The sequence below is a fragment of the Bradysia coprophila genome (assembly GCF_014529535.1).
Source record: "Bradysia coprophila strain Holo2 chromosome X unlocalized genomic scaffold, BU_Bcop_v1 contig_98, whole genome shotgun sequence".
In the NCBI taxonomy this organism is placed as follows: domain Eukaryota; kingdom Metazoa; phylum Arthropoda; class Insecta; order Diptera; family Sciaridae; genus Bradysia; species Bradysia coprophila.
The window spans coordinates 73,465-86,809 of NW_023503371.1; the positions used below are offsets into that span (position 1 = coordinate 73,465).

The window sequence follows — 13,345 nt, forward strand, 5'->3', positions numbered from 1 at the left end:
AATTAATTCACTAGAGGCAGATGGAAAGTGGAGATAAATAATTTAAAAGCAGAGATAAATAATTCAAAAAAATGCAGTTAAAAATAAATAAAATTGCAGATAAATAAATCAAAAATGGAGATACGTATCTGCAATTTTGTGCATTGTATCTGCGTTTTTGATTTTTTTTATCTGCCTTTTTGATTTTATTATCTCCCGTTTATTACGATCCGTTTTTGGTTTTTCCTGTTTCTGATTAATCGTAGAGGATATATTGTAGAGTAAATTACGACGCAGAGTTTCGCAAGGTTCGCTGTCCCTAATTTTCATCAACGACCTACGAGATGTGTTCATACAGTGTCCTCTCAACGTGGTACGAACTGAGCTTGAACACAAAGAAATGTTCTGCACTATCGTTACACCAGTTGGATATAATAAGTAACATCGGCGATATTTTCAAGAGTTCTTCTTCCGGTCTACGGAGCGTTCCAAACGTACTCTTACGTCCGAAATGGATTAAAGCATAGCGGTGCTAGTTCACATTTCCCTAACTACTTAAATGCAAAACGTTTCTGCATAAACCACTAAACAAAAACTTTCCGAAACAATTTTCGCATTTAAGAGTGATATCGCGAAAACGTCGACCGAAATCAGACATTTTGGCACAAGGGGTCGGGAATCTGGTCGAGTTATAGCTCGTTCGATTCGTGGTACTGATGCGAGTAAAACGTAGTACTACGTTTGGCGAAAAAAATTTTTGTAGTCGCCGCGGGAGGGCGCGAAGTGTTGGTCTGCATGAATGTGGTGAAAATCGTTTTTGGGTGATAATTCATTTCAATGATTTAAAAGTTAAAAACTTTTTTCAGCACGATTGTAGGCCTTGAAAAGACGCGTCGTTTGAGTATATACACGACTAGGCACACGTCAACCTGCCGGAGATATAGCTCATTTTAGGTGAAAAAAATGATCACTTTGGAGGACCCCTGACGTTCGGCAATGACGCGATTCCATGACATGTGTATGTTCGTTAGACAGGCTAGCCCCTGTAGTATCATACCACATATAAACATCCTTGGAAAAGTGTCATTGCTCCGGACGGTAGGGACTTTTGTACCAAAACTACCAAAAACCAGGTGGTACCGGGAACTTTAGAGGGCTGGATGTCCTGCCAGACCTTGTGACCTATCTAAAAGCTGCATATTTTGATTCTGCTTTGTTTCACCTTTAAAACGATACCCTACTAGGGAATCCAACCGGTATTTCCAAAACCGGTAAAAACCGGTAAACCGGTAATACCGAATACCGGTTTTCCGAATTTCGCTACCGGTATTTCTCGGTATTTTATTTTCATCGAAAAACAGGTCATTTTCCTCATAAATTTAAAAATAAGAGTTTACTGATATAAATGGGAATTTTCATAGATTATTATAAACTGAAAGATTGAAAATTCATCTAGATCTTCCAAAAAAGGGAAAATTCAGTCGATAATAGTAGATTTCGTATTTATGACTAAAAGTCTTCTTAAAGTATTTGACTCCAGAACTCGGCTTCACCTCTGACAACGTCTTTGATTCCTAGGTACGAAATGCAGTATTATCGAGTGAATTTTCCCTTTTACAGACTGATAAGTTTTCGTTGGTAATTTTCAGTTGGTAAAAAGTTACATTGTCAAATAGTTAAAGGAATTAGCCACAAAATGACAATTTGATTGGGATTGATAGAAAAGACTGCAAAGTTCACTGCAGTAGCTTTGCAGCCGTGATGGGAAGTTTTTACAAACTCCATTTACTAGACGTTACTGAAACCATCAGTAACAATGTCCTGATAGAACTGGAAAATGAAAAAAGAAAATTCAATGAAATTGAGTTTGATCATCTAAAATCATAACCTATTATGAAAAACCTCTAAAAGTCATTCGATTGACTTCTACGAGGTCGATTCCAAAAAACAACTTCAGAAACCCGACTGAACAATACACCACGTAACGATTATAAAAACGGCTTGTAATGGCCGACCAGAAGATACCATCGAGGTCTCGAGATCCCATAACTTTAAAGTTTGAATTGACTCGAGGGCACACTCAGCTAACTCCATTCTCTGAAACGGCATCAGCTGCCTGACCATCTCAAACGTCGGAGCAGTGGCGGGTTAAGGTTTTCAGCGCCCCGGGCATTGAAAATTCTGCGCCTTCAATTTTCAATATTCATCGCAAAACTTCCTTCTCCATAGGCATTATTTTCATAAGATGAAACAAAACTACTGTTGGCGAGCGAAGCGAGGCAAATTTTTTTACTCAAATTTCCAATTTGTTTAAATAAAATCATGCTGCTATCGATAAAGTCTATGTCTATGTCGCTTGCGCACGGCCTTAAGTAGAATTGAATTTAATTCAACTTAATAGGCCCTGCGCAATGATTTTGCACATTCCAATAGGATCCTGTGGTCTCCCCGTTGAGCGATTTAACGTTCAAAAATCAGTAACAGAGGAATGACTTCACTTGGATCCTCTTGTTGCCCTTCTTGTTCATTACTTTGACACTACATTGCATCTTTTTTGTAAAGAACAGCGCCGGGTCGCCATCCGTGATGTGTGTAACTTAAAACTACAACAATCACCATCGCGGGACCTAGTGACCGTACTTCCCATATCTCATATGAGAGTGAAGCGCCGCAGGCGAAAATTTTGAAATTATACCCTCAATAAGGTTAGAACCTATAGCTCTAAATGAAACAACTGAGTGAAAATCATTATTCTATATATTACATTTTGTGTGTTAAAGGAAAATTTTCACTGAAAATGAGTCTTTCTTATCGACACTGAGCGCCCCAAATTTCCAGCGCCCTGGGCAAAGTCCCGAATTGCCCATATGGTAATCCGCCACTGCGTCGGAGTGTTTTTTTTAGAACTTTGTTCTCGTTACTGACATAATACAAAATTGCAGATAAAAAATTAAATTTTGGAGATAAAAAAATCAATTTGGGAAATATTAAATTAGAGTTATTGGAGTTAATTTTAAATAAAAAGGCAGATAATTAATTCACTAAAGGCAGATGGAAAGTGGAGATAATTAATTTAAAAGCAGAGATAAATAATTCAAAAAAATGCAGTTAAAAATAAATAAAATTGCAGATAAATAAATCAAAAATGGAGATACGTATCTCCAAAATTCTACGTTTTCTTCTCCGTTTTTATGCGTTTTTATCTGCCTTTCTAAATTATTTGTCTGCTAAATTCTCTGTTTTTATCTGCCTTTTTTATTTTTTTATCTGCCTTTTTGATTTTTCTATCTGCCTTTTTGATTTTATTATCTCCCGTTTATTACGATCCATTTGCACACTCACAAGTATAGGGTATAGCGAATCATAATCGAAATGAAATTCCAATTCATCAATATCCTTGCAGACTCGTGGCGATCTGTGGTTAGGCCACCACAAAAGATAAACATCTTCAACAAATATGGATACGTTGCACTTCGTATCTATAGAAGAATCAAAACACCGTCGTCACGTGGAGGTCCAAACTGATTTTATTGTGCATTTGATGATAAAGGCGTGAAAATTGCACCATCGATACAGATTGAAATTCTGAGCATTTTTGGATAGGGACCCCAAAATTTCCGCTCCATATGCTCCCCTGAGCTCAAAGTTTTCGATGTAGAGGTAACTTTGATGAATTTCTGTGAAGCGAATATTGAAGCCACATATGCCATACGGTGTTCAAAACCGCTATTTCCACTATCATAAATCTATATTTCACATCAGTATGTCACTTTGCGACCCCTTTATGTACCTAATTCGAAAAACTTTCGACTTTCGAAAAATCAAGTTTTTTTTTTCGTTTTTTGGGTTCTGGTGTCCATTTTTCCTTTGAGGGAAAATCCTCAGGACGTTGCAGCTTGCATTGAAACACCTCAAACATTCTTCTTATGGTCTTTTCTATGTTCCCCCACCTTTTGCCTTCACTTGCCTCGAAAAAACTGTGGAAAGAAGGGAAAATTTGGGAAATTTTTTTCCCCCATATGGCATCTCAGGGTTCGAAAAATTATGATTTGATTTTGAAAATGGCTGATGTTCGCCAAAAAAGGTTTGATGTTCAAAAGTTGATAATCAAAAAAGTGGATTGATGAATTCCTTATTTTGATGATCAAAATTGATTTTTATGTCAATTTGATGTCTTGATAATCAATGCGTAATTTTTGATGATCAAACTTTATGATTTTCTAAATCAGGTCAGTAATTTGATTTCCATTAAGAAGCACCGGCACTTAGCTAAAATTGTAGCCTACATTTGCGTGTTTCGTATTTCATTTTTGTTAATATCTTTTCATCAGAATCCTTTTTAAAAAATGTACGACCGCAATTTCGACCACGAATCTGTTAGCTTTAAATAAAAATTAGTTTTGGTTGTAATCGTTTGATCAGCTCTGAGAAAAGTGAGCAGTTTAATGAAATTTTCATAAACTGCTCATTGTTCTCTGAGCTGGTCAAACGACTACAACCAAAACTATTTTCTGTTGAAAGCTAACACATTCGTGGTCGGAATTGCGGTCGGAAATTTTTGAAAAAGGATTCTGATGGAAAGATATCATCAAAAGTAAACTAAAATCCTATATTTAAAAATCGCCATAATGTATGCTTTTCGGCAAAGTACCGGTGCATCTTAATTTGAGTTGATTTCATGTCTGTTCATTCAACGCACGGTTTATTTCTTTTTGTACACAAAAAGTCAGTTTTGGGGTTTGGGGCAGAGCCCCATGAACGTACGGCAGCCTGCAGGGCGTAAAGAAAAGCCGCAGGCGCGGGGGTTTGGGGGCGGAGCCCCCGCACAAAGAAAATACAACATCCTACAGCAATGTCAGAGGTGAGAGGAGTAAATGCAGTAAATGATAACAAACTTTTGACATATTAATCGGTTCATTGAGATAAAGCTTCTTTTTTTTGTCACACTTGATAACTTATGAGCTGAGATCGCGCAAAGTTAATTCAAAAAATTGCACGAAGCTTAAAAAGATAAACAATTTTGTGTATGAATAATATTTTGTGTGTACAATGTTATGGTTTCCGTGTACAAAATCAGTTATGTTTGTGTACAAAATCTTTTTATTTGTGTACAAAATGAACATTTTGTGTACAAAATCATTTTTTTTGTGTACAAAATCATTTTTTTTGTGTACAAAATGCGTTTTATGTGTGTACAAAATGTAAGTTTTGTGTACAAAACTGACTTTTTGTGTACAAAATGATATGAACCTCAACGCACTTCAAGCAAAAGTGCAGGTAATCGCTTAGCTATTCGCGGGCAAAGCGAATAGTATCTATGAAGTGTCGCTCGCACACAATTGGAATTTTCAAGACCAACGTTGAGTTTTCATTTTTATCACAAAAACGTACGAGACTGGTAATAAATAGGACAAATTGATGTTCAACTTTCAGTATTGATCAAGAGATACTCGAATTTGATCATCATTTTTCGGGTTTGATGTTCAAACCTTAAATTTGATGATCAGGTTGAAGTGGACCGACAAAATCAAGTTGATTTGAATATCAAGTTCACAATTTTGAACATCGAGCTCGATTTGATGTCAGAAAAATTGAGTTGAGTTTGATTTTCGAGCCCTGGTGTCCTTGAAAATCAAAGAGATGAAAATTTTAATTTTTTCAGTTTTAAAGGAACCAATACGTGTTAAAAATGCCGATTATTTTTGGATGTTTGCTTCTTACAACTGCCGGAGAATCAATCATCAGGTTTTTTTTCTAAAACAAAAGCGCCGTTCCGTCACTGTTTCTATTGATTTTTTAAGTCGTCTAGGTATTTGGAACTTCTATAGAAACTTCCAAATGGTTTTATACACTCGACTCGTAAGTTGTACTTGTAGAGGATTTAATATCGTCGGAGACGGGAGGACTGTGGGTTCGTGATACTTTATAGCATGCTTTTAGATTATAGATTGATCGAGGACAATGCACGGTCTGTGTTGCTTAGTATACATGTAACCATTCTGTGCTACTCATTTTAAGTGCTTTGTTAATTTGAATTAAATAAAAACGAAAATCTTGTCACTAAGATTCTTTATTTTCTTTTGAATTAAAAGTTGGTTTTACAGAGACGATTTCATATTAAAATATTTACAAATATTGTTCTACACAAAAGAAATTATTTACATTTTAAATAAATATTTACTTATAAAACTCCATTAAACTAAATAATGTTTTACTTTGACATTATTTACGGAGCAGAACCGCGAACATCGAGCACATAAATCTCATTCACACTCGATCCAATTTATCAATTTTTTTTTCTTCGAAATTTCACCTTTCGAGGAGTATCAACGAACGTTTTCAACCAAACTTTGAATACAAATTACTTTCAACAAACACTCTCGAATTATCTAGGTCATCTCTTTAGTGGATTGGATATAGAGGGAAAATGTTCACTGACGTAAGAACACTTTTGATTGTATGAGTGGATCAGCTGAAGTACAGCTAAAACAAAATGTGTCACTTATTTTAAAGTCGCCGACTGTACGAGTTTTTCCTAAACGGTAATCCGAATTGTTTTTAAGAACTTATCGCTTAAAAGTTTCCGTGAAATCTGGAACCTATTTTTCATGAACCAACAATTCTACAAGGATTCTATAAGGAAAGATTTTACACTTAAATTAAAAAGACGCCAAAAATACTTTCTCCCTTTGAAGCCAGAGCCTGTAATCGTGAAAACGATCTCATGAATTTTCAAAAAAAAAAATCGAGAAAATTTATGAAAATTAGCGAAAATACATGAGTTTGCGACAACGTTTTCACAATTACAGGCTCTGCTTGAAGCAATACTTTCGATGCGCCCACCATAGAACCGTTATTGTGAGGAGAAAAAAAAGTTAAAATCGCAAGTTTTCGCGTGAATGTTGTTGATCCGAGGCGAATCCGAGCTTATCCCGAGTTTTGTAATGTATTTCACATGTTAGTGCTGTCGAAAGTTCATTAAATGAAGATCGATTTTCGACTCGCAAGCACGCAAAATCTTTTACATGACTCGAGATAACAGCAAAAATTCACATTTTTGTAAGTTGATTCACATCGGTTTCGCCTTGGAACCGCAAAATTCACACGATAATTCGAGTTTTCAACTTTTTATCACTTAAATGGCTATCAAAAACGACCTCGTACTATGTATGTCCTCACAAACAGTCCATAAAGAGATGACCCAAGCGTTCGGTAGGTTTGTAATTTTTAGTTTTTATTTTATTATTTCTGCGTCTGATCACGTAAAATTCCACATTTCAACTGCCATTTTGAATTAGACAATAAAAAAAAATGAATTTCGATGACCAGTCTTTGTTCATACGCAAATCCGTTCATGAAACGTTTTTCAATGCTCATCATCCGACTATAAAAATATTATTAAGTAAAATAAAATTCCATTTTCAATATGAAAATGAAAACCATAATAAAAATACTGATAAAAACAATGAAAAGAAAATTCTTTCAGAGGGCACCATAATAGTTTAAGAGAAATGTAAGAAAAATGCTTGAAAAAAACGACTCTCCATCTCTCTCTCTCTCTTCTTTTCTGTAATTCTAATAGGGATACCTAAGTAAAGACTGTTCTCGTAATGTTTCCGTATCCGAATCATCATCGTCACTGGATGGAGGTGTCTGCAATAGCGGAACACCCAAGTCCAAGTATTCTTCATTGGCTGTGGCTCCCAAAATCTTATCTAAATTCTCCACAATTTCTGTAAACGTTGGCCGTTCGTGCGGATTCCAATTCCAGCATTGTCGCATCAACATGTAACTGATCATCGAAAGAGAGAACAAAAGGGTGTCAGTGGCGAAAGAAAAACGACTGTGAGCGTTTCAATCATTTTACACTTACATGTTCAACGAACATCTTTGTGGTTTTTCCATTCGATTGCCTACCCGAAGGAAATCCAACACATGCTCTGAGTAAACTTTTGCATATGGCTGGTCGCCGTAAGTCATAATTTCCCATAATAGGACACCGTACGACCATCTGGTTCAAATTTAAATCAATTAAATAAGTCCGAAATGGAGCGTATCATTGAAATAAGATCACTTACACATCACTTTGGGTATCGTAGAACTTGTCCCGTAACGATTCTGGTGCCATCCATTTGATGGGCAGTCGGCCACTTGTATTTTTGCGATAGTACTCAGATTCTTGAATGTCACGGGCTAAACCAAAATCGGCGATTTTCAGCACATAGTCATCACTAACTAGCACCTTTTAGGATAAATTAAATTTAGGACGAAACTCAACAGAAATTCGAACACGAAACTTACATTTCTTGCGGCTAAGTCCCTGTGAATGCACTGAAATTAGAAAACAGAAAAATACATATTCTCTCCAATTCGTTTAACGAAAAACCAATTTTACTACTCACTCTTCTCGATGCTAAATATTCCATTCCTCTGGCCACTTGAAAAGCAAAAGAGACCAGATCTTTCTGTAAAACTGGTTTGCATTCTTCGTCATTAATCCGTCCAACATCGTCCGATGTTGGTGTATTGTTCTTCAAAAAATCTTTCAAATTTCCGTACGGAGCATATTCAACGATGACGTACAATGGCCCGTCTTGACTACAACACCCCAGTAAATTGATGATATTAATGTGTTTGCCGATCATTTTCATCACTTCCATTTCACGGACCAAGCTTGCCATTTCGACATCGGTATGTTCGTCTTTTACCATTTTAACGGCAACAATTGAACTGCTCGGATTCTTCATTAAACCGTTCGCCTCGGCCATTACAACGCGTCCATACGCGCCTTCGCCCAGTGTCGAGCCCAGCGAAAGGTTATTCCGGGGAAATTCCCAATTCGAGTCCAATGGAAACTCATATTCGCTGAATGGATTCTGGTCGCTGTTCTGCGACGACTGGATCATTGTGGTTCGTTGCTTTTCAATTTTGACGATTGGGATTTGCATAACTTGCGGATTTGTGCTGTCTGTCATCGGCTTAACAATGATAATTTTCTTCGTCCATTGATGAACGGTTTCCATTGCTCGATGTTTCATCAATTTTTCATGTTTAATTTTCCGGAATTGAATGACCATTATGCTGACAGTTACGATAATGAACGTACCCAGTATCACAATCACTGCGATTGTAAATACGGGACTGGAGTTAACCGGAGCTAATATCGGATCGCGTTCCAATTCTGTTTGTGGAAAACAGAAGGAAATAAAATTAGATTAAAACAAAACTATTTTTAGGAGAACGTTTTCCCAAAATACATTTTGTGGAAAAAAAATTGGAAAATTTTAGAGAAAATGCGGGAAAAAGTTTTCCTGAAAATAGTTACTTCTAATTTTACGAGTCTCACCATCAACGACATGCAGATAAGCTTTAGCTGCAGTCGTTCCTAAACTATTAGACGCAACGCATGTGTACCATCCTTCGTCAGCGTGTGTTACATTTTCAAGTTTCAATTTATCTTTCTCTTCCTCGTCCGGCTAGAATATTTCGATAATTTCAGCATGAGTACTCTAGGTAATTTGTTTCAGAATGCAAAGTCCACAAGTGGACCATTGAATTGTTTTTATTAGTTTCATTCAAATTGAGTTGTTAGTTTCATTTTGAGAGCAAGACAATTTTACTATAAAATGTTGGCAATGAGGATCATTAATGTTGTCGTTAAAAATGTGCGCACTACCAAATGTAAGTTTTTCCAGAAAGCAAATAAAGCGAAGAGAGTTTTCTAATTATAGTTCGAAAAATCAGACATTACAGTGATTCCATCTGTAAAATTTTACAGTTTCGATTATTTTCTCAATTAATTTTCAAATTTTCCGGGAAGTAGTAAAGCTATCAAACGATTTACATTGGAATTAACGGTCAAGACGTATTTCTTTAGATAGATAAAGTCAACAAAATTGTCATCAAATAGAAAAAAAATATAAACGGAATATTTGGGGAGTGTGAATGAAATTCTCTATTTCGACCTATACGATTAAGCACTTCGTCATCCCACGAAAATGACAACAAATCAATTCCTAAATCAAATTTTCGAATAATAATTCCTATGAATCAAAGGCTCCTAGCATTAGCATAGAAAATATTTGAATATTTAAGGTGGCCTCACAGCCGTCCGTTTTCCAGCCGCTTGCCAGTTTGAATTAAAACAATGCAAACTATCAAACAATCATCGAAACAATTAAAATGTCACGTAAAGGAAGAGCTAAACGGAGGCAAAACGGACGACTGTGAATTCAGACTTAGCATGAGTTCACTGCTAGCAAAAAAACGTGACATACGTTTTCTGTCAAAATTTCATTTCACGTCTTCGCTTTATATTTATAAACGGAATATGGGAACATGTCACATTAGCGAATTATATGAAAAATTAAATTTCATTCGTTAACCTACGCTTCGAATAAGTTTACGATGGTTTTCATTAAAAGCTTTGGAAAAAAACTTTTATTGACATCGACTGCTTATTTGAGCCGGTTACAATCAACGAAATTTCATTTTTCTTATAATTCGCTAATGTGACATGTACCGTTTCTGAATTTAAGTATTTATCAGGAGGCCGATGAAATCAAATCTCGCGCTGCGTCATTCACAATAATTCACAAAGTGACATCTTCCTTATACAAAATGTGTCAAAATGTTAATTACTGTGAATGACGCGGCGCGAGACCCAGGAACCCAGGAGTCAAGTATTCTTGGTGTAAGTCAAGGCACACAATACTCACAGTGTATTTAGACTTTCGGCGCCAAGGGCTAAGGGCTCAATTGCCTTTTTTGTCCATATGGAAAATTACTGACACACAGATGTATGCTGTGATGCAAAGGAAGATTTTATTTCTGTGTCTTTAGGCCACGGATGGGTCCTTCTACAATGTATTAGTTATTTACGTATCGATTGAGTAGGCCGAAAGAGTTACGTATTAAGTTTTGTATGCTTGCAAGAGGACCGAAAGTAAAGAAATGTCAATTCAAGGGGCGATAGCGAAAGCTTTCGCCCCGCGAATTGACAGCTTTACTTTCGGTCCTCTTAGCAAGCATACAAAATATATGCACCGACGACATCTTCGACATGCACAATTTACGGATGCGGAATGTCGATTTGAAGGGATTTTAACAGAATTTTACATGACTATATGATAAAAAGATGAAAAGTAGAGTTTTCGTGTGAATTTTGTTGATCCGAGGTTAATAAACAAACGAAAGCGCAGATTCAACGCCCAATTTCTCAAATCCAATTAGTTTACGTCTTTATTCAACACTTTAGTGATTCCACTGCTACGATCAAAGCAGCAAAGAGCTGCTTTGCCGTGATATAAAATAAAATCCAAACGAAAATAGTAGTAAACGGATCTAAAACTCATGCGATTAGTTTGTGGTTAGTTTGTTTGAAGTTATTTGCAATACTTCCGTCTTATTAATGAAATAAAATTGCGATTGATTTATCATGAAAGGTTAGTAAAATAAACGCAAAGAAAACAAACAAAAATTTCGTTAATTTTATGTATACATAGTGCAGTCCATCATGCAGTATTTTATAGTAGACCGTCACCTTAAACATCTTATCGTTCTTCTCTACACACTTAGGATTACAAGAGTGTCGAGGCCACTGTAGGTGTGACACAAGATCAGACAATACAATACATTGGAATGTAACCGATGCACCGACTAGTACAGTTTGATTTTGTGGAGGTTTCGTTATTATTGGCTTGTGATTAACTCTATCTGAAAATTATGATAAACAAGTGATGGAAAAATGGTTTAGTGGTTTGCTTCAAATAATGGAGAGTATAGGGATCGGGAAGGGAGTCGACGAACCGAAACAATTTATTTATTAAAGACAATCACCATTGAAGATAGAATAAAGTTTCTAACGTGGCGTAAATTACCATCACCAAAATTTCGTTTTATAATTTACTTTCAGACAATACCTTCAAAATGGTGCTATTCGGAAAAATAGTTCCATTTGTGTCATTTGTTAGAGCATTTACTTTAGCCCACGAAAAATGCGGTTCCATATCACTCAATATTGGACATTCGAACCAAACGGTAGAATTTTTAACTGCCGTTACATTTTTCGGATATCCGTTCAATATATACGGCGGAAAGGGATATCTATCTGAATGGGTGAAACCGGGAAATTTTTTGAATGGGAAACAAAACAGCCGAATCAAAATAAATAATTTACCTTTAACATTCAGTACCATCGTGAAATTGATACAACCTTTATAGTTGCAGACGGTGCAAGTGTAATTGCCGGAATCTTTCGGAACCAATTCTTCCAGCACAATGCTCCATTTCCGTAGGCTCACCACGCCCATATTTCGCACGATCGGTTGGTTGTCTTTCGTCCATGTGATGTTTGGCATGGGCGTTCCCTCTGCAGGACATTTCATGCGAATCATATTACCGGACGGTTTTGCATGAAGTCGGGCAAAGCGTTCGGGATTGATAAATCTTGGTGGGCCATCTTCCTCTTCATTCGGTTCTTCCACATAATCATCAGTGTCTTCGTTCACTTCGTGGTCGACGTTGTCGGTCAACTGTGGCTCATTTTTGGCATTTGTCCTAGATGAATTCGCTCTTTCCGATAAAGCTAGAAAACAAACGTTGGAAAAGAAGTTGAAGAAGAAGAACAACCACTTTTGTCTTGCTTAATCTGTTTTATGTAAAATTATTGATCAGTTGAAGCCTTGACTGTTTATTTGTGCATGTTCGTAATAAGTGAACTGTAAAGTGTAGTAAAACATTGCACTTCTAGCGTGTTATTGCAGTATTTATCGGACTAAATCAGAATGGGAAACAAAACAGCCGAATCAAAATAAATTTACCTTTAACATTCAGCACCATCGTGAAGTTGATACAACCCTTATAGTTGCAGACGGTGCAAGTGTAATTGCCGGAATCTTTTGGAACCAAATCTTCCAGTACAATGCTCCATTTCCCTACACTTAGCACGCCCATATTTCGTACAATCGGTTGACTGTCTTTCGTCCATGTGATGTTCGGCATGGGTGTCCCCGTTGCAGGGCATTTCATTCGAATCATATTACCGGACAGTTTTGCATAAAGTCTGGTAAAGCGTTCGGGATTGATAAATCTTGGTGGGCCATCTTCCTCTTCATACGGCTCTTCCACATAATCTTCAGTGTCGTCGTTCACTTCGTTGTCGACGTTGTCGGTCAACTGTGGCTCATTTTTATCGTTTTGTTCGTCACTGTTATTGTCGGTGTCGTCCATTTTTCTTCGGCTTAGTAAAGCTGGCCTAGCTGATGCCATATTGACTCGGAACTTCTCGTCATTTACCCTAGATGAATTTGCTCTTTCCGATAAAGCTACAAAACAAACGTTGAAAAATCAATCGCCTGTTCTTCCA

The 13,345-nt window shown here is 36.6% G+C and overlaps 1 protein-coding gene across 5 annotated transcripts in view; it reads right to left on the bottom strand.

Moving 5' to 3' along the window:
• Positions 1-7,212: 7,212 nt before the first annotated feature.
• LOC119070554 (fibroblast growth factor receptor homolog 1) overlaps positions 7,213-13,345 on the bottom strand; it is a 40,445-nt gene continuing 34,312 nt past the window's right edge. The window contains exons 6-14 of one of the 5 annotated variants that reach the window (XM_037174955.1): positions 12,801-13,304; positions 12,158-12,565; positions 11,901-12,088; positions 9,326-9,455; positions 8,382-9,160; positions 8,281-8,310; positions 8,058-8,221; positions 7,853-7,990; positions 7,213-7,771 (exon numbers count right to left, since the gene is read on the bottom strand). In XM_037174955.1, coding sequence (XP_037030850.1) covers positions 7,555-7,771; positions 7,853-7,990; positions 8,058-8,221; positions 8,281-8,310; positions 8,382-9,160; positions 9,326-9,455; positions 11,901-12,088; positions 12,158-12,565; positions 12,801-13,304 — 2,558 coding nt within the window. In that variant the 3' untranslated portion in view covers positions 7,213-7,554. Of the gene's footprint in view, positions 7,772-7,852; positions 7,991-8,057; positions 8,222-8,280; positions 8,311-8,381; positions 9,161-9,325; positions 9,456-11,521; positions 11,695-11,900; positions 12,089-12,157; positions 12,566-12,800; positions 13,305-13,345 lie in introns of all 5 variants that reach the window. The other 4 variants (XM_037174957.1, XM_037174956.1, XM_037174959.1 and 1 more) reach the window with 4 other exon arrangements.